At 53.8% G+C, this 21,540-nt stretch overlaps 1 protein-coding gene and 1 pseudogene across 4 annotated transcripts in view; one reads left to right on the forward strand and one right to left on the reverse strand.

Annotated features, from left to right (window-relative positions):
• LOC142492510 (uncharacterized) overlaps positions 1–912 on the reverse strand; it is a 62,429-nt pseudogene extending 61,517 nt beyond the window's left edge.
• Positions 913–4,252: 3,340 nt separating this feature from the next.
• Positions 4,253–21,540, forward strand: part of LOC142492499 (uncharacterized) — a 37,367-nt gene continuing 20,079 nt past the window's right edge. For 3 of the 4 annotated variants that reach the window (XM_075595179.1, XM_075595180.1, XM_075595178.1), the window contains exons 1-3: positions 6,235–6,327; positions 17,646–18,725; positions 19,007–19,120. In XM_075595179.1, the coding sequence (XP_075451294.1) occupies positions 6,318–6,327; positions 17,646–18,725; positions 19,007–19,120 (1,204 nt within the window). In that variant the 5' untranslated portion in view covers positions 6,235–6,317. Of the gene's footprint in view, positions 6,328–17,645; positions 18,726–19,006; positions 19,121–21,540 lie in introns of all 4 variants that reach the window. The other variant, XM_075595177.1, reaches the window with a different exon arrangement.

Here is a 21,540-nt window from a genome sequence, read left to right on the forward strand (position 1 = left end):
AGCTGTCGCCACATGTGACAACCTCTGAACCATTCAATGGCCGGGTCACCAGCGACGTCGCCGAAAGTTCAGTTATAACTTTGCGGGTGGCAACGGAGACGGGTGATGTCACCCAGCAGAGCGCGTCACGCAGCGCTCCAGAGCGCAGCCCGGCAGAGCGCGTTACGCAGCGCTCCAGGGCGCAGCCCGGCAGAGCGCGTTACGCAGCGCTCCAGAGCGCAGCCCGGCAGAGCGCGTCACGCAGCGCTCCAGAGCGCAGCGCGTTACTCAGCGCTCCAGAGCGCAGCCCGGCGGAGCGCGTTACGCAGCGCTCCAGAGCGCAGCCCGGCGGAGCGCGTCACGCAGCGCTCCAGAGCGCAGCCCGGCAGAGCGCGTTACGCAGCGCTCCAGAGAGGGGGAAGATGGGGACACATGGGGGTAGTAGGGGGAGTCACACACGGGGGGTGGGGGGGAGTCACGCACGGGGGTGGGGGGAGTCACGCACGGGGGTGGGGGGAGTCACGCACGGGGGGTAGGGGGAGTCACGCACGGGGGTAGGGGGAGTCACGCACGGGGGTAGGGGGAGTCACGCACGGGGGTAGGGGGAGTCACGCACGGGGGTAGGGGGAGTCACGCACGGGGGTAGGGGGAGTCACGCACGGGGGTAGGGGGAGTCACGCACGGGGGTAGGGGGAGTCACGCACGGGGGTAGGGGGAGTCACACATGGGGCAGTTGGTGTTGGGGGTGATTGTCCCACCCTGACCCCCCGCCCGCAGCAGCAGGTGAGCTCCCAGCAGGGGGACACGCACCTTGCTCGGGTGCTGCTGCCTCTGCGGTCTCTGTGCTGAATCAGGCGGATCTCAGGGTCTCCTTCTGTTTGCAATGGTCTGAGTCCCAGGAAGTGGAGACAATCACTACATCCGGGTCACTGCTCTGTGTCCCACTGCGCATGCTCACACCGAGAGGCTGCTGGGAGTTGTAGTTTATAGCCCAGCACAGAGTAAGTGCCACATGCTGTGCTGGGGAGAGAGAGTCACTCCTGCATGGAGATGTGCGCCCTCCTCTTACTCTCAGGGACGCGGCCTCACTTCCTCCTTCCGGACACTGTTGATAAGAAGGAGGTGACCTGGCTTTGTCCTGAAAATGCAGCTTGTCCTGATTTTATCATTTCAATTATTTCCCAGGTCCAGCTGAGACAGTAACACCCCCCACATAAACATCCCTGCCCCCCACATAAACATCCCTGCCCCCCCCCCCACACATAAACATCCCTGCCCCCCCCCCACACATAAACATCCCTGCCCCCCCCCCACACATAAACATCCCTGCCCCCCACACATAAACATCCCTGCCCCCCACACATAAACATCCCTGCCCCCCACACATAAACATCCCTGCCCCCCCCCACACATAAACATCCCTGCCCCCCCCCCCCACACATAAACATCCCTGCCCCCCCCCCACACATAAACATCCCTGCCCCCCACACATAAACATCCCTGCCCCCCACACATAAACATCCCTGCCCCCCACACATAAACATCCCTGCCCCCCCCCCACACATAAACATCCCTGCCCCCCCCCACACATAAACATCCCTGCCCCCCCCACACATAAACATCCCTGCCCCCCCCCCACATAAACATCCCTGCCCCCCCCACACATAAACATCCCTGCCCCCCACACATAAACATCCCTGCCCCCCACACATAAACATCCCTGCCCCCCCCACATAAACATCCCTGCCCCCCCCACATAAACATCCCTGCCCCCCCACACATAAACATCCCTGCCCCCACATAAACATCCCTGCCCCCCCACATAAACATCCCTGCCCCCCCCACACATAAACATCCCTGCCCCCCCCCACACATAAACATCCCTGCCCCCCACATAAACATCCCTGCCCCCCCCACATAAACATCCCTGCCCCCCCCACATAAACATCCCTGCCCCCCCCCACATAAACATCCCTGCCCCCCCCACATAAACATCCCTGCCCCCCCCACATAAACATCCCTGCCCCCCACACATAAACATCCCTGCCCCCCACACATAAACATCCCTGCCCCCCACACATAAACATCCCTGCCCCCCACACATAAACATCCCTGCCCCCCACACATAAACATCCCTGCCCCCCCACACATAAACATCCCTGCCCCCCCCCACACATAAACATCCCTGCCCCCCCCCCCACACATAAACATCCCTGCCCCCCCCCACACATAAACATCCCTGCCCCCCACACATAAACATCCCTGCCCCCCACACATAAACATCCCTGCCCCCCACACATAAACATCCCTGCCCCCCCACACATAAACATCCCTGCCCCCCCCACACATAAACATCCCTGCCCCCCCCACACATAAACATCCCTGCCCCCCCCACACATAAACATCCCTGCCCCCCCCACACAAAAACATCCCTGCCCCCCACACATAAAACATCCCTGCCCCCCACACATAAAACATCCCTGCCCCCCACACATAAAACATCCCTGCCCCCCCACATAAAACATCCCTGCCCCCCCCCACACATAAACATCCCTGCCCCCCCCCACACATAAACATCCCTGCCCCCCCCCACACATAAACATCCCTGCCCCCCCCCACACATAAAACATCCCTGCCCCCCACACATAAAACATCCCTGCCCCCCACACATAAAACATCCCTGCCCCCCACACATAAAACATCCCTGCCCCCCACACATAAAACATCCCTGCCCCCCACACATAAAACATCCCTGCCCCCCCACATAAAACATCCCTGCCCCCCCCCACACATAAACATCCCTGCCCCCCCCCCCACACATAAACATCCCTGCCCCCCCCCACACATAAAACATCCCTGCCCCCCCCCACACATAAAACATCCCTGCCCCCCACACATAAAACATCCCTGCCCCCACACATAAACATCCCTGCCCCCCACACATAAACATCCCTGCCCCCCCCCACACATAAACATCCCTGCCCCCACACATAAACATCCCTGCCCCCCACACATAAACATCCCTGCCCCCCACACATAAAACATCCCTGCCCCCCACACATAAAACATCCCTGCCCCCCACACATAAACATCCCTGCCCCCCCACACATAAACATCCCTGCCCCCCACACATAAACATCCCTGCCCCCCACACATAAACATCCCTGCCCCCCACACATAAACATCCCTGCCCCCCACACATAAACATCCCTGCCCCCCACACATAAACATCCCTGCCCCCCCCCCACATAAAACATCCCTGCCCCCCCCACACATAAACATCCCTGCCCCCACACATAAACATCCCTGCACCCCACACATAAAACATCCCTGCCCCCCACACATAAACATCCCTGCCCCCCACACATAAACATCCCTGCCCCCCACATAAACATCCCTGCCCCCCACACATAAACATCCCTGCCCCCCCCACATAAAACATCCTTGCCCCCACACATAAAACATCCCTGCCCCCCACACAAAAACATCCCTGCCCCCCACACAAAAACATCCCTGCCCCCCACACATAAAACATCCCTGCCCCCCACACATAAAACATCCCTGCCCCCACACATAAAACATCCCTGCCCCCCACACATAAACATCCCTGCCCCCCCCCACACATAAACATCCCTGCCCCCCCCCACACATAAACATCCCTGCCCCCACACATAAACATCCCTGCCCCCACACATAAACATCCCTGCCCCCCACACATAAACATCCCTGCCCCCCCCACATAAACATCCCTGCCCCCCACACATAAACATCCCTGCCCCCCACACAAACATCCCTGCCCCCCACACATAAACATCCCTGCCCCCCACAGATAAAACATCCCTGCCCCCCACACATAAACATCCCTGCCCCCCACACATAAACATCCCTGCCCCCCCCCACATAAAACATCCCTGCCCCCCCCACATAAAACATCCTTGCCCCCACACATAAAACATCCCTGCCCCCCCACACATAAACATCCCTGCCCCCCCACACATAAACATCCCTGCCCCCCACACATAAACATCCCTGCCCCCCACACATAAAACATCCTTGCCCCCACACATAAAACATCCCTGCCCCCCACACATAAAACATCCCTGCCCCCCACACATAAAACATCCCTGCCCCCCACACATAAACATCCCTGCCCCCCCACATAAACATCCCTGCCCCCCCACATAAACATCCCTGCCCCCCACACAGAGCCCCCTCTGATCCCGCAAAGAGACCCCCCTGCTCCCCACAGTCCCCACCCGCCCCCCACTCCCCACACAGAGCCCCCCCAAAGGAGTACAGACATGTACATGTAGGAGTAGCAGCACCCACAGGAGTACAGACATGTACATGCAGGAGCAGCAGCACCCAGTGGAGCACAGACATGTACATGCAGGAGCAGCAGCATCCAGAGGAGTACAGACATGTACATGCAGGAGCAGCAGCTCTCCCAGCACCCAGAGGAGTACAGACATGTACATACAGGAGCAGCAGCACCCAGAGGAGCACAGACATGTACATGCAGGAGCAGCAGCACCCAGAGGAGCACAGACATGTACATGCAGGAGCAGCAGCACCCAGAGGAGCACAGGCATGTACATGCAGGAGCAGCAGCACCCAGAGGAGCACAGACATGTACATGCAGGAGCAGCAGCACCCAGAGGAGCACAGACATGTACATGCAGGAGCAGCAGCACCCAGAGGAGCACAGACATGTACATGCAGGAGCATCAGCACCCAGAGGAGCACAGACATGTACATGCAGGAGCAGCAGCACCCAGAGGAGCGCAGACATGTACATGCAGGAGCAGCAGCACCCAGAGGAGCACAGACATGTACATGCAGGAGCAGCAGCACCCAGAGGAGCGCAGACATGTACATGCAGGAGCAGCAGCACCCAGAGGAGCACAGACATGTACATGCAGGAGCAGCAGCACCCAGAGTAGCGCAGACATGTACGTGGAGGAGCAGCAGCACCCAGAGGAGCGCAGACATGTACATGCAGGAGCAGCAGCACCCAGAGTAGCGCAGACATGTACGTGGAGGAGCAGCAGCACCCAGAGGAGCGCAGACATGTACGTGCAGGAGCAGCAGCACCCAGAGGAGCACAGACATGTACATGCAGGAGAAGCAGCACCCAGAGTAGCGCAGACATGTACGTGGAGGAGCAGCAGCACCCAGAGGAGCACAGACATGTACATGCAGGAGCAGCAGCACCCAGAGGAGCACAGACATGTACATGCAGGAGCAGCAGCACCCGGAGGAGCACAGACATGTACATGCAGGAGCAGCAGCACCCGGAGGAGCACAGACATGTACATGCAGGAGCAGCAGCACCCAGAGGAGCACAGACATGTACATGCAGGAGCAGCAGCACCCAGAGGAGCACAGACATGTACATGCAGGAGCAGCAGCACCCAGAGGAGTACAGACATGTACATGCAGGAGCAGCAGCACCCAGAGGAGCACAGACGTGTACATGCAGGAGCAGCAGCACCCAGAGGAGCACAGACGTGTACATGCAGGAGCAGCAGCACCCAGAGGAGCACAGACATGTACATGCAGGAGCAGCAGCACCCAGAGGAGTACAGACATGTACATGCAGGAGCAGCAGCACCCAGAGGAGCACAGACGTGTACATGCAGGAGCAGCAGCACCCAGAGGAGCACAGACGTGTACATGCAGGAGCAGCAGCACCCAGAGGAGCACAGACATGTACATGCAGGAGCAGCAGCACCCAGAGGAGCACAGACATGTACATGCAGGAGCAGCAGCACCCAGAGGAGCACAGACATGTACATGCAGGAGCAGCAGCACGCAGAGGAGTACAGACATGTACATGCAGGAGCAGCAGCATCCAGAGGAGTACAGACATGTACATGCAGGAGCAGCAGCACGCAGAGGAGCACAGACGTGTACATGCAGGAGCAGCAGCACCCAGAGGAGCACAGACATGTACATGCAGGAGCAGCAGCACCCAGAGGAGCACAGACATGTACATGCAGGAGCAGCAGCACCCAGAGGAGCACAGACATGTACATGCAGGAGCAGCAGCACCCAGAGGAGCACAGACATGTACACGCAGGAGCAGCAGCACCCAGAGGAGCGCAGACGTGCACACGCAGGAGCAGCAGCACCCAGAGGAGCACAGACGTGTACATGCAGGAGCAGCAGCTCTCCCAGCACAGTGCCTGGGGAATGTTACTGTGCTGCTGCTGTGTGTGTCACTGCCTCTGTATCCTGTGTATAAAACTACAACTCCCAGCATGCCTCAGTGTGAGCATGCGCAGCAGCACACAGGGCTGTGACCCGGATGTAGCAGCCAGTGACACAGGGAGGATATGGATACAGGTAACCCTGCAATATACTCACATATCAGCTGTACCCCTCTATATGTGTCTCTTACATACATGTGTATGGGAGCTGCAGCCTGGCACAGACACTAATGTGCTGGGGGGATACAGGGGGTAATCACAGGGAGCAGCAAGGAGCAGGTAACCCTGCAATATACTCACATATCAGCTGTACCCCTCTATATGTGTCTCTTACATACATGTGTATGGGAGCTGCAGCCTGGCACAGACACTAATGTGCTGGGGGGGATACAGGGGGTAATCACAGGGAGCAGCAAGGAGCAGGTAACCCTGCAATATACTCACATATCAGCTGTACCCCTCTATATGTGTCTCTTACATACATGTGTATGGGAGCTGCAGCCTGGCACAGACACTAATGTGCTGGGGGGGATACAGGGGGTAATCACAGGGAGCAGCAAGGAGCAGGTAATCCTGCAATATACTCACATATCAGCTGTACCCCTCTATATGTGTCTCTTACATACATGTGTATGGGAGCTGCAGCCTGGCACAGACACTAATGTGCTGGGGGGGATACAGGGGGTAATCACAGGGAGCAGCAAGGAGCAGGTAATCCTGCAATATACTCACATATCAGCTGTACCCCTCTATATGTGTCTCTTACATACATGTGTATGGGAGCGGCAGCCTGGCACAGACACTAATGTGCTGGGGGGGATACAGGGGGTAATCACAGGGAGCAGCAAGGAGCAGGTAATCCTGCAATATACTCACATATCAGCTGTACCCCTCTATATGTGTCTCTTACATGTGTATGGGAGCTGCAGCCTGGCACAGACACTAATGTGCTGGGGGGATACAGGGGGTAATCACAGGCAGCAGCAAGGAGCAGGTAACCCTGCAATATACTCACATATCAGCTGTACCCCTCTATATGTGTCTCTTACATACATGTGTATGGGAGCTGCAGCCTGGCACAGACACTAATGTGCTGGGGGGGATACAGGGGGTAATCACAGGGAGCAGCAAGGAGCAGGTAACCCTGCAATATACTCACATATCAGCTGTACCCCTCTATATGTGTCTCTTACATACATGTGTATGGGAGCTGCAGCCTGGCACAGACACTAATGTGCTGGGGGGGATACAGGGGGTAATCACAGGGAGCAGCAAGGAGCAGGTAACCCTGCAATATACTCACATATCAGCTGTACCCCTCTATATGTGTCTCTTACATACATGTGTATGGGAGCTGCAGCCTGGCACAGACACTAATGTGCTGGGGGGATACAGGGGGTAATCACAGGCAGCAGCAAGGAGCAGGTAATCCTGCAATATACTCACATATCGGCTGTACCCCTCTATATGTGTCTCTTACATACATGTGTATGGGAGCTGCAGCCTGGCACAGACACTAATGTGCTGGGGGGGATACAGGGGGTAATCACAGGGAGCAGCAAGGAGCAGGTAACCCTGCAATATACTCACATATCAGCTGTACCCCTCTATATGTGTCTCTTACATACATGTGTATGGGAGCTGCAGCCTGGCACAGGCACTAATGTGCTGGGGGGGGATACAGGGGGTAATCACAGGGAGCAGCAAGGAGCAGGTAATCCTGCAATATACTCGCATATCAGCTGTACCCCTCTATATGTGTCTCTTACATACATGTGTATGGGAGCTGCAGCCTGGCACAGACACTAATGTGCTGGGGGGGATACAGGGGGTAATCACAGGGAGCAGCAAGGAGCAGGTAACCCTGCAATATACTCACATATCAGCTGTACCCCTCTATATGTGTCTCTTACATACATGTGTATGGGAGCTGCAGCCTGGCACAGACACTAATGTGCTGGGGGGATACAGGGGGTAATCACAGGGAGCAGCAAGGAGCAGGTAATCCTGCAATATACTCACGTATCAGCTGTACCCCTCTATATGTGTCTCTTACATACATGTGTATGGGAGCTGCAGCCTGGCACAGACACTAATGTGCTGGGGGGGATACAGGGGGTAATCACAGGGAGCAGCAAGGAGCAGGTAACCCTGCAATATACTCACATATCAGCTGTACCCCTCTATATGTGTCTCTTACATACATGTGTATGGGAGCTGCAGCCTGGCACAGACACTAATGTGCTGGGGGGGATACAGGGGGTAATCACAGGGAGCAGCAAGGAGCAGGTAACCCTGCAATATACTCACATATCAGCTGTACCCCTCTATATGTGTCTCTTACATACATGTGTATGGGAGCTGCAGCCTGGCACAGACACTAATGTGCTGGGGGGATACAGGGGGTAATCACAGGCAGCAGCAAGGAGCAGGTAACCCTGCAATATACTCACATATCAGCTGTACCCCTCTATATGTGTCTCTTACATACATGTGTATGGGAGCTGCAGCCTGGCACAGACACTAATGTGCTGGGGGGATACAGGGGGTAATCACAGGCAGCAGCAAGGAGCAGGTAATCCTGCAATATACTCACATATCGGCTGTACCCCTCTATATGTGTCTCTTACATACATGTGTATGGGAGCTGCAGCCTGGCACAGACACTAATGTGCTGGGGGGGATACAGGGGGTAATCACAGGGAGCAGCAAGGAGCAGGTAACCCTGCAATATACTCACATATCAGCTGTACCCCTCTATATGTGTCTCTTACATACATGTGTATGGGAGCTGCAGCCTGGCACAGACACTAATGTGCTGGGGGGATACAGGGGGTAATCACAGGGAGCAGCAAGGAGCAGGTAACCCTGCAATATACTCACATATCAGCTGTACCCCTCTATATGTGTCTCTTACATACATGTGTATGGGAGCTGCAGCCTGGCACAGACACTAATGTGCTGGGGGGGATACAGGGGGTAATCACAGGCAGCAGCAAGGAGCAGGTAACCCTGCAATATACTCACATATCAGCTGTACCCCTCTATATGTGTCTCTTACATACATGTGTATGGGAGCTGCAGCCTGGCACAGACACTAATGTGCTGGGGGGATACAGGGGGTAATCACAGGGAGCAGCAAGGAGCAGGTAACCCTGCAATATACTCACATATCAGCTGTACTCCTCTATATGTGTCTCTTACATACATGTGTATGGGAGCTGCAGCCTGGCACAGACACTAATGTGCTGGGGGGATACAGGGGGTAATCACAGGGAGCAGCAAGGAGCAGGTAACCCTGCAATATACTCACATATCAGCTGTACCCCTCTATATGTGTCTCTTACATACATGTGTATGGGGGCTGCAGCCTGGCACAGACACTAATGTGCTGGGGGGGATACAGGGGGTAATCACAGGGAGCAGCAAGGAGCAGGTAACCCTGCAATATACTCACATATCAGCTGTACCACTCTATATGTGTCTCTTACATACATGTGTATGGGAGCTGCAGCCTGGCACAGACACTAATGTGCTGGGGGGGATACAGGGGGTAATCACAGGCAGCAGCAAGGAGCAGGTAACCCTGCAATATACTCACATATCAGCTGTACCCCTCTATATGTGTCTCTTACATACATGTGTATTGGAGCTGCAGCCTGGCACAGACACTAATGTGCTGGGGGGGATACAGGGGGTAATCACAGGGAGCAGCAAGGAGCAGGTAACCCTGCAATATACTCACATATCAGCTGTACCCCTCTATATGTGTCTCTTACATACATGTGTATGGGAGCTGCAGCCTGGCACAGACACTAATGTGCTGGGGGGGATACAGGGGGTAATCACAGGCAGCAGCAAGGAGCAGGTAATCCTGCAATATACTCACATATCAGCTGTACCCCTCTATATGTGTCTCTTACATACATGTGTATGGGAGCTGCAGTCTGGCACAGACACTAATGTGCTGGGGGGGGGGGAGATACAGGGGGTAATCACAGGGAGCAGCAAGGAGCAGGTAACCCTGCAATATACTCACATATCAGCTGTACCCCTCTATATGTGTCTCTTACATACATGTGTATGGGAGCTGCAGCCTGGCACAGACACTAATGTGCTGGGGGGGATACAGGGGGTAATCACAGGGAGCAGCAAGGAGCAGGTAACCCTGCAATATACTCACATATCAGCTGTACCCCTCTATATGTGTCTCTTACATACACGTGTATGGGAGCTGCAGCCTGGCACAGACACTAATGTGCTGGGGGGATACAGGGAGTAATCACAGGGAGCAGCAAGGAGCAGGTAATCCTGCAATATACTCACATATCAGCTGTACCCCTCTATATGTGTCTCTTACATACATGTGTATGGGAGCTGCAGCCTGGCACAGACACTAATGTGCTGGGGGGATACAGGGAGTAATCACAGGGAGCAGCAAGGAGCAGGTAACCCTGCAATATACTCACATATCAGCTGTACCCCTCTATATGTGTCTCTTACATACATGTGTATGGGAGCTGCAGCCTGGCACAGACACTAATGTGCTGGGGGGATACAGGGGGTAATCACAGGGAGCAGCAAGGAGCAGGTAACCCTGCAATATACTCACATATCAGCTGTACCCCTCTATATGTGTCTCTTACATACATGTGTATGGGAGCTGCAGCCTGGCACAGACACTAATGTGCTGGGGGGATACAGGGGGTAATCACAGGGAGCAGCAAGGAGCAGGTAACCCTGCAATATACTCACATATCAGCTGTACCCCTCTATATGTGTCTCTTACATACATGTGTATGGGAGCTGCAGCCTGGCACAGACACTAATGTGCTGGGGGGGATACAGGGGGTAATCACAGGGAGCAGCAAGGAGCAGGTAACCCTGCAATATACTCACATATCGGCTGTACCCCTCTATATGTGTCTCTTACATACATGTGTATGGGAGCTGCAGCCTGGCACAGACACTAATGTGCTGGGGGGATACAGGGGTAATCACAGGGAGCAGCAAGGAGCAGGTAATCCTGCAATATACTCACATATCAGCTGTACCCCTCTATATGTGTCTCTTACATACATGTGTATGGGAGCTGCAGCCTGGCACAGACACTAATGTGCTGGGGGGGATACAGGGGGTAATCACAGGGAGCAGCAAGGAGCAGGTAATCCTGCAATATACTCACATATCAGCTGTACCCCTCTATATGTGTCTCTTACATACATGTGTATGGGAGCTGCAGCCTGGCACAGACACTAATGTGCTGGGGGGGATACAGGGGGTAATCACAGGGAGCAGCAAGGAGCAGGTAACCCTGCAATATACTCACATATCAGCTGTACCCCTCTATATGTGTCTCTTACATACATGTGTATGGGAGCTGCAGCCTGGCACAGACACTAATGTGCTGGGGGGGATACAGGGGGTAATCACAGGGAGCAGCAAGGAGCAGGTAACCCTGCAATATACTCACATATCAGCTGTACCCCTCTATATGTGTCTCTTACATACATGTGTATGGGAGCTGCAGCCTGGCACAGACACTAATGTGCTGGGGGGGATACAGGGGGTAATCACAGGCAGCAGCAAGGAGCAGGTAACCCTGCAATATACTCACATATCAGCTGTACCCCTCTATATGTGTCTCTTACATACACGTGTATGGGAGCTGCAGCCTGGCACAGACACTAATGTGCTGGGGGGATACAGGGGGTAATCACAGGGAGCAGCAAGGAGCAGGTAATCCTGCAATATACTCACATATCAGCTGTACCCCTCTATATGTGTCTCTTACATACATGTGTATGGGAGCTGCAGCCTGGCACAGACACTAATGTGCTGGGGGGGATACAGGGGGTAATCACAGGGAGCAGCAAGGAGCAGGTAACCCTGCAATATACTCACATATCAGCTGTACCCCTCTATATGTGTCTCTTACATACATGTGTATGGGAGCTGCAGCCTGGCACAGGCACTAATGTGCTGGGGGGGGATACAGGGGGTAATCACAGGGAGCAGCAAGGAGCAGGTAATCCTGCAATATACTCGCATATCAGCTGTACCCCTCTATATGTGTCTCTTACATACATGTGTATGGGAGCTGCAGCCTGGCACAGACACTAATGTGCTGGGGGGGATACAGGGGGTAATCACAGGGAGCAGCAAGGAGCAGGTAACCCTGCAATATACTCACATATCAGCTGTACCCCTCTATATGTGTCTCTTACATACATGTGTATGGGAGCTGCAGCCTGGCACAGACACTAATGTGCTGGGGGGATACAGGGGGTAATCACAGGGAGCAGCAAGGAGCAGGTAATCCTGCAATATACTCACGTATCAGCTGTACCCCTCTATATGTGTCTCTTACATACATGTGTATGGGAGCTGCAGCCTGGCACAGACACTAATGTGCTGGGGGGGATACAGGGGGTAATCACAGGGAGCAGCAAGGAGCAGGTAACCCTGCAATATACTCACATATCAGCTGTACCCCTCTATATGTGTCTCTTACATACATGTGTATGGGAGCTGCAGCCTGGCACAGACACTAATGTGCTGGGGGGGATACAGGGGGTAATCACAGGGAGCAGCAAGGAGCAGGTAACCCTGCAATATACTCACATATCAGCTGTACCCCTCTATATGTGTCTCTTACATACATGTGTATGGGAGCTGCAGCCTGGCACAGACACTAATGTGCTGGGGGGATACAGGGGGTAATCACAGGCAGCAGCAAGGAGCAGGTAATCCTGCAATATACTCACATATCGGCTGTACCCCTCTATATGTGTCTCTTACATACATGTGTATGGGAGCTGCAGCCTGGCACAGACACTAATGTGCTGGGGGGGATACAGGGGGTAATCACAGGCAGCAGCAAGGAGCAGGTAACCCTGCAATATACTCACATATCAGCTGTACCCCTCTATATGTGTCTCTTACATACATGTGTATGGGAGCTGCAGCCTGGCACAGACACTAATGTGCTGGGGGGATACAGGGGGTAATCACAGGGAGCAGCAAGGAGCAGGTAACCCTGCAATATACTCACATATCAGCTGTACCCCTCTATATGTGTCTCTTACATACATGTGTACGGGAGCTGCAGCCTGACACAGACACTAATGTGCTGGGGGGATACAGGGGGTAATCACAGGCAGCAGCAAGGAGCAGGTAACCCTGCAATATACTCACATATCAGCTGTACCCCTCTATATGTGTCTCTTACATACATGTGTATGGGAGCTGCAGCCTGGCACAGACACTAATGTGCTGGGGGGGGGGATACAGGGGGTAATCACAGGCAGCAGCATGGAGCAGGTAATCCTGCAATATACTCACATATCAGCTGTACCCCTCTATATGTGTCTCTTACATACATGTGTATGGGAGCTGCAGCCTGGCACAGACACTAATGTGCTGGGGGGGATACAGGGGGTAATCACAGGGAGCAGCAAGGAGCAGGTAACCCTGCAATATACTCACATATCAGCTGTACCCCTCTATGTGTCTCTTACATACATGTGTATGGGAGCTGCAGCCTGGCACAGACACTAATGTGCTGGGGGGATACAGGGGGTAATCACAGGGAGCAGCAAGGAGCAGGTAACCCTGCAATATACTCACATATCAGCTGTACCACTCTATATGTGTCTCTTACATACATGTGTATGGGAGCTGCAGCCTGGCACAGACACTAATGTGCTGGGGGGGATACAGGGGGTAATCACAGGCAGCAGCAAGGAGCAGGTAACCCTGCAATATACTCACATATCAGCTGTACCCCTCTATATGTGTCTCTTACATACATGTGTATTGGAGCTGCAGCCTGGCACAGACACTAATGTGCTGGGGGGGATACAGGGGGTAATCACAGGGAGCAGCAAGGAGCAGGTAACCCTGCAATATACTCACATATCAGCTGTACCCCTCTATATGTGTCTCTTACATACATGTGTATGGGAGCTGCAGCCTGGCACAGACACTAATGTGCTGGGGGGGATACAGGGGGTAATCACAGGCAGCAGCAAGGAGCAGGTAATCCTGCAATATACTCACATATCAGCTGTACCCCTCTATATGTGTCTCTTACATACATGTGTATGGGAGCTGCAGTCTGGCACAGACACTAATGTGCTGGGGGGGGGGAGATACAGGGGGTAATCACAGGGAGCAGCAAGGAGCAGGTAACCCTGCAATATACTCACATATCAGCTGTACCCCTCTATATGTGTCTCTTACATACATGTGTATGGGAGCTGCAGCCTGGCACAGACACTAATGTGCTGGGGGGGATACAGGGGGTAATCACAGGGAGCAGCAAGGAGCAGGTAACCCTGCAATATACTCACATATCAGCTGTACCCCTCTATATGTGTCTCTTACATACACGTGTATGGGAGCTGCAGCCTGGCACAGACACTAATGTGCTGGGGGGATACAGGGGGTAATCACAGGGAGCAGCAAGGAGCAGGTAATCCTGCAATATACTCACATATCAGCTGTACCCCTCTATATGTGTCTCTTACATACATGTGTATGGGAGCTGCAGCCTGGCACAGACACTAATGTGCTGGGGGGATACAGGGAGTAATCACAGGGAGCAGCAAGGAGCAGGTAATCCTGCAATATACTCACATATCAGCTGTACCCCTCTATATGTGTCTCTTACATACATGTGTATGGGAGCTGCAGCCTGGCACAGACACTAATGTGCTGGGGGGGATACAGGGGGTAATCACAGGGAGCAGCAAGGAGCAGGTAACCCTGCAATATACTCACATATCAGCTGTACCCCTCTATATGTGTCTCTTACATACATGTGTATGGGAGCTGCAGCCTGGCACAGACACTAATGTGCTGGGGGGGATACAGGGGGTAATCACAGGGAGCAGCAAGGAGCAGGTAATCCTGCAATATACTCACATATCAGCTGTACCCCTCTATATGTGTCTCTTACATACATGTGTATGGGAGCTGCAGCCTGGCACAGACACTAATGTGCTGGGGGGGATACAGGGGGTAATCACAGGGAGCAGCAAGGAGCAGGTAATCCTGCAATATACTCACATATCAGCTGTACCCCTCTATATGTGTCTCTTACATACATGTGTATGGGAGCTGCAGCCCGGCACAGACACTAATGTGCTGGGGGGGATACAGGGGGTAATCACAGGGAGCAGCAAGGAGCAGGTAATCCTGCAATATACTCACATATCAGCTGTACCCCTCTATATGTGTCTCTTACATACATGTGTATGGGAGCTGCAGCCTGGCACAGACACTAATGTGCTGGGGGGGATACAGGGGGTAATCACAGGGAGCAGCAAGGAGCAGGTAACCCTGCAATATACTCACATATCAGCTGTACCCCTCTATATGTGTCTCTTACATACATGTGTATGGGAGCTGCAGCCTGGCACAGACACTAATGTGCTGGGGGGGATACAGGGGATAATCACAGGCAGCAGCAAGGAGCAGGTAACCCTGCAATATACTCACATATCAGCTGTACCCCTCTATATGTGTCTCTTACATACACGTGTATGGGAGCTGCAGCCTGGCACAGACACTAATGTGCTGGGGGGATACAGGGGGTAATCACAGGGAGCAGCAAGGAGCAGGTAATCCTGCAATATACTCACATATCAGCTGTACCCCTCTATATGTGTCTCTTACATACATGTGTATGGGAGCTGCAGCCTGGCACAGACACTAATGTGCTGGGGGGATACAGGGAGTAATCACAGGGAGCAGCAAGGAGCAGGTAATCCTGCAATATACTCACATATCAGCTGTACCCCTCTATATGTGTCTCTTTATACATGTGTATGGGAGCTGCAGCCTGGCACAGACACTAATGTGCTGGGGGGATACAGGGGGTAATCACAGGGAGCAGCAAGGAGCAGGTAACCCTGCAATATACTCACATATCAGCTGTACCCCTCTATATGTGTCTCTTACATACATGTGTATGGGAGCTGCAGCCTGGCACAGACACTAATGTGCTGGGGGGGATACAGGGGGTAATCACAGGGAGCAGCAAGGAGCAGGTAATCCTGCAATATACTCACATATCAGCTGTACCCCTCTATATGTGTCTCTTACATACATGTGTATGGGAGCTGCAGCCTGGCACAGACACTAATGTGCTGGGGGGGATACAGGGGGTAATCACAGGGAGCAGCAAGGAGCAGGTAATCCTGCAATATACTCACATATCAGCTGTACCCCTCTATATGTGTCTCTTACATACATGTGTATGGGAGCTGCAGCCCGGCACAGACACTAATGTGCTGGGGGGGATACAGGGGGTAATCACAGGGAGCAGCAAGGAGCAGGTAATCCTGCAATATACTCACATATCAGCTGTACCCCTCTATATGTGTCTCTTACATACATGTGTATGGGAGCTGCAGCCTGGCACAGACACTAATGTGCTGGGGGGGATACAGGGGGTAATCACAGGGAGCAGCAAGGAGCAGGTAACCCTGCAATATACTCACATATCAGCTGTACCCCTCTATATGTGTCTCTTACATACATGTGTATGGGAGCTGCAGCCTGGCACAGACACTAATGTGCTGGGGGGGATACAGGGGGTAATCACAGGCAGCAGCAAGGAGCAGGTAACCCTGCAATATACTCACATATCAGCTGTACCCCTCTATATGTGTCTCTTACATACACGTGTATGGGAGCTGCAGCCTGGCACAGACACTAATGTGCTGGGGGGATACAGGGGGTAATCACAGGGAGCAGCAAGGAGCAGGTAATCCTGCAATATACTCACATATCAGCTGTACCCCTCTATATGTGTCTCTTACATACATGTGTATGGGAGCTGCAGCCTGGCACAGACACTAATGTGCTGGGGGGATACAGGGAGTAATCACAGGGAGCAGCAAGGAGCAGGTAATCCTGCAATATACTCACATATCAGCTGTACCCCTCTATATGTGTCTCTTACATACATGTGTATGGGAGCTGCAGCCTGGCACAGACACTAATGTGCTGGGGGGATACAGGGGGTAATCACAGGGAGCAGCAAGGAGCAGGTAACCCTGCAATATACTCACATATCAGCTGTACCCCTCTATATGTGTCTCTTACATACATGTGTATGGGAGCTGCAGCCTGGCACAGACACTAATGTGCTGGGGGGGATACAGGGGGTAATCACAGGGAGCAGCAAGGAGCAGGTAACCCTGCAATATACTCACATATCAGCTGTACCCCTCTATATGTGTCTCTTACATACATGTGTATGGAGCTGTGAGCACTGAGGTGTCAGGACTCACACCCCGGGGAGAGGTGGCACGACTCTACTACTATTTTCCAATGATATCTCATAAGGGGAGAATTGGCAATCGGATTAATCCCCGGATCAACATCCTTCCCATGCATACTTATTTGTTATATCCCTCATTACATTTCTTCCCTTTTATGCAGGCACTACTGGCATGGACAGAGGGGCACTGCCCACTACCAGCACGGACAGAGGGGCGCTGCCCACTACCAGCATGGACAGAGGGGTGCTGCCCACTACCAGCACGGACAGAGGGGCGCTGCCCACTACCAGCATGGACAGAGGGGCGCTGCCCACTACCAGCATGGACAGAGGGGCACTGCCCACTACCAGCATGGACAGAGGGGCGCTGCCCACTACCAGCAAGGACAGAGGGGCGCTGCCCACTACCAGCATGGACAGAGGGGCACTGCCCACTACCAGCATGGACAGAGGGGCGCTGCCCACTACCAGCATGGACAGAGGGGCGCTGCCCACTACCAGCAAGGACAGAGGGGCGCTGCCCACTACCAGCATGGACAGAGGGGCGCTGCCCACTACCAGCATGGACAGAGGGGCGCTGCCCACTACCAGCATGGACAGAGGGGCACTGCCCACTACCAGCATGGACAGAGGGGCGCTGCCCACTACCAGCATGGACAGAGGGGCACTGCCCACTACCAGCATGGACAGAGGGGCGCTGCCCACTACCAGCATGGACAGAGGAGCGCTGCCCACTACCAGCAAGGACAGAGGGGCGCTGCCCACTACCAGCACGGACAGAGGGGCGCTGCCCACTACCAGCATGGACAGAGGAGCACTGCCCACTACCAGCAAGGACAGAGGGGCGCTGCCCACTACCAGCACGGACAGAGGGGCACTGCCCACTACCAGCATGGACAGAGGGGCGCTGCCCACTACCAGCATGGACAGAGGGGCGCTGCCCGCTACCAGCAAGGACAGAGGGGCACTGCCCACTACCAGCATGGACAGAGGGGCGCTGCCCGCTACCAGCAAGGACAGAGGGGCGCTGCCCGCTACCAGCAAGGACAGAGGGGCGCCGCCCGCTACCGGCATGGACAGAGGGGCGCCGCCCACTACCGGCATGGACAGAGGGGCGCCGCCCACTACCGGCAAGGACAGAGGGACGCCGCCTACTACCAGCATGGACAGAGAGGCACTGCCCACTACCAGCACGGACAGAGGGGCACTGCCCACCACCAGCATGGATCCCCGCGTGCTATGTGAGTATAGCAGATATTGTGGGGGCGCTGAGATCTGCACGGTGGGAATATCGGGGTATTTTGCATTATGTGAGTCACACACCCAAACTAATTAATCTTGTGTTCTTATAGAGCCGCTAGCAGGTAACATCTCATGTCCCATCTCTGTAAGGGATTTCTGCCAGAAGGGCGAGTGAGACATTTCTTCCCGACGGGTATTACCCCAATATCAGAGGGGGTGATAGCACTATAAGAGCCCCACTCCCAGCTTTACATGGGGCATTTCCCTTTCTTATTGCCAGGTTTCCCAGGGATTGTACCGGAGAGGTTACAGATTAAGTCAGAGAGAGAAGAGCCGAACGCTGAGGAACATCTCGCCCCGATAAAGAGGGAAATAGTCACATTTGCTGTCGATGGTGAGTACCATAATATCCTTTAGTGTAGGGACACGTTATCTTGTTACAAGTAGTCAGGGCCACCGACGGGGGGGCAGATCCAGGGCAAGTGTCCCGGGCCCGGTGGCTGGGGGGGAAGATTGTGAGGAGGGGGGATTGAGGAAGCAGGATTGAGTGATAGTGGGGTTTTTGGAGGTGGGAGAGGAGAGGGGGAGTGAGTGAGGAAGAGGGGTTAAGAGTGAGACGGGAAGAGAAATAAATTGGGAAGAGGGGGGTAAATAGTGAAGGAGGCTCGCGAGGTGTAAAATTGGGGGTCTCACAAGACCGCCGACACAGGGCAACTGACGAGGAGGAGAGCCAGCACAAGTGTCCCAGGCCCGGTGGCTGCGGGGGGCTCGGCATGGGACAATATCAGTGAGGGAGGACCACAGCTGGGGACAGCCGGGGCCTGGCAGCAACCAGAGGACCGGCAGCCGGGCAAAGAAGTTTGTCCGGGCCAGAGTTCAGGTCCAACTGCATTGTCTGGCCGACGGGCCCGGTCTCTCCCCAGCTGCGGACCTCCCTCACTGTCCGGCGCAGGGTCTCTCTCTGAGGTCCACACAACTGGGGGGAGGGTTTTTTATGTAATTTGAGAGGAGAAGTTTATGTATTTTTTTGGGATGTAGGGGGAGGTGTTTGTATGTATTTGGGGGGTGGTTGTTTTTTGTGTATGTATGTGGAGGGGGGGTGTATGTATATCGGGCGTGAGGGGGGTTTGTATGTATTTGGGGTGTGGGGGTTTGTAATTATTTGGGATGTGAGGGGTTGTATGTATTTGGGGGGTGGTATTTTTTTGTATGTATTTGGGGGGGGTTTATGTATTTGGGGTGTGGGGGGGTGTCACGTATGGCCCACCTGTGAGCACGTGACCTGCATACGGGACAAGGGTTAATACGCAGCTCGCCAGCTGTCCCACTTTTCACCTTCGCAATGGTCCCTCAAATACACAATATCTCCCCTAAATCTGTCCCCATATACTCCCTGTCACGAACAGCACACAAGTGATCATGTGACTTGGATATGTAACCAGGGTTAATACACTACTCTAGCCAACTCACCTTTGCCCTCACTTTCAATGATTTAATATTAACCGTTTACTTCATTGCGATCATATCTATAAGCTTCCATCACCCGAGAAATTATGCAAATAAAATATGTAAAATTAATATCTGCCAGGGTCTAAGGCCCCTGTTTATTGTAGGAAAACTATGCACTTAAAACACATCTGTTGTAGCAAAATGTGGCAGAAAATGTAAATACTCTCTACAGAGTGTGCAAAAGTTCATTCAGAGCCCAAAGCATTACTTATTAAATGTTTTAATATATATATATATATATATATATATATTAAAATACAGTGCTTAGATTACAAGAACTTACAATGACAGTAAATGCAGGACAGTTTATTATAATAACAGGATAAAACAGAGATCCCTATACATTACCATATGTCAGGATTTTCTCCCAGAGAGGTCACTGGCAATGAAATGAGATCACGTGTTTGGCCCAAAACACACCTCTGTTAGAATCAGATTTCAATACTAAACTAGAGAAGGTAGCCCAGCTGTGGGCACTCACCCTCCCTACTGGGCAATTATGATAATGTAGCTAAAAACTTTATTATGCACTTACACACAATCTGTTGTAGCAAAATGTGTCTGAAAATGTATATACTGTCTACAGAGTGTGCAAAAGTTCATTCCAAGCACAAAGCATCACTTATTAAATGTTTTAATATATATATAAAAACTAGCTGAGAGACCCGGCGTTGCCCGGGATGTAATTTTCCCGTTCCTCTCTCTCTCCTCCCCCCTCTCTCTGTTTGTCCCCCATTCACATCAATCCAGTATTGGGAGGTGACTGAGCGGCGGGGAGGGAGGTGAGTGTGATGTGGGTGTAGGAGGTGTGTGTGTGTGTGTGTATACCCGGCGTTGGCCGGAGGCAGGGAGGGGGGGCGTGAAAGGCAGGGGGAGTGAGCGCCGGGGAGGGGAGGTGAGTCAGCGCCGGAGAGGGAGGTGAGTGTGATGGGGGGGAGGAGAGGTGTGTGTTAATACCCGGCGTTGCCCGGAGGCAGGGGGGGGCGTCAAAGGCAGGGGGGGGAGCGTCAAAGGAAGGGGGGGGGGCGTCAAAGGGAGGGGGGGGTCGTCAAAGGGAGGGGGGGGGGCGTCAAAGGGAGGGGGGGCATCAAAGGGAGGGGGGGGCGTCAAAGGGAGAGGGGAGGGTGGCGTCAAAGGCAGGGGGGGGGCGCCTCAAAGGCATGGATTCCTCCCCCTGCATTTCCTCACCTAGCAGCATTAAGTCCCTGCCGCCCTCCTCCTGCTCCTCGGGGATGTTGAGCCGTAGAGAGCATGCTCTGGGAGGTGGGGGGGTAGGTGGGGGGGGGTAAGTGGGGGAGCGACACA

The sequence above is a fragment of the Ascaphus truei genome, chromosome 4 (assembly GCF_040206685.1).
Source record: "Ascaphus truei isolate aAscTru1 chromosome 4, aAscTru1.hap1, whole genome shotgun sequence".
Lineage (NCBI taxonomy): Eukaryota > Metazoa > Chordata > Amphibia > Anura > Ascaphidae > Ascaphus > Ascaphus truei.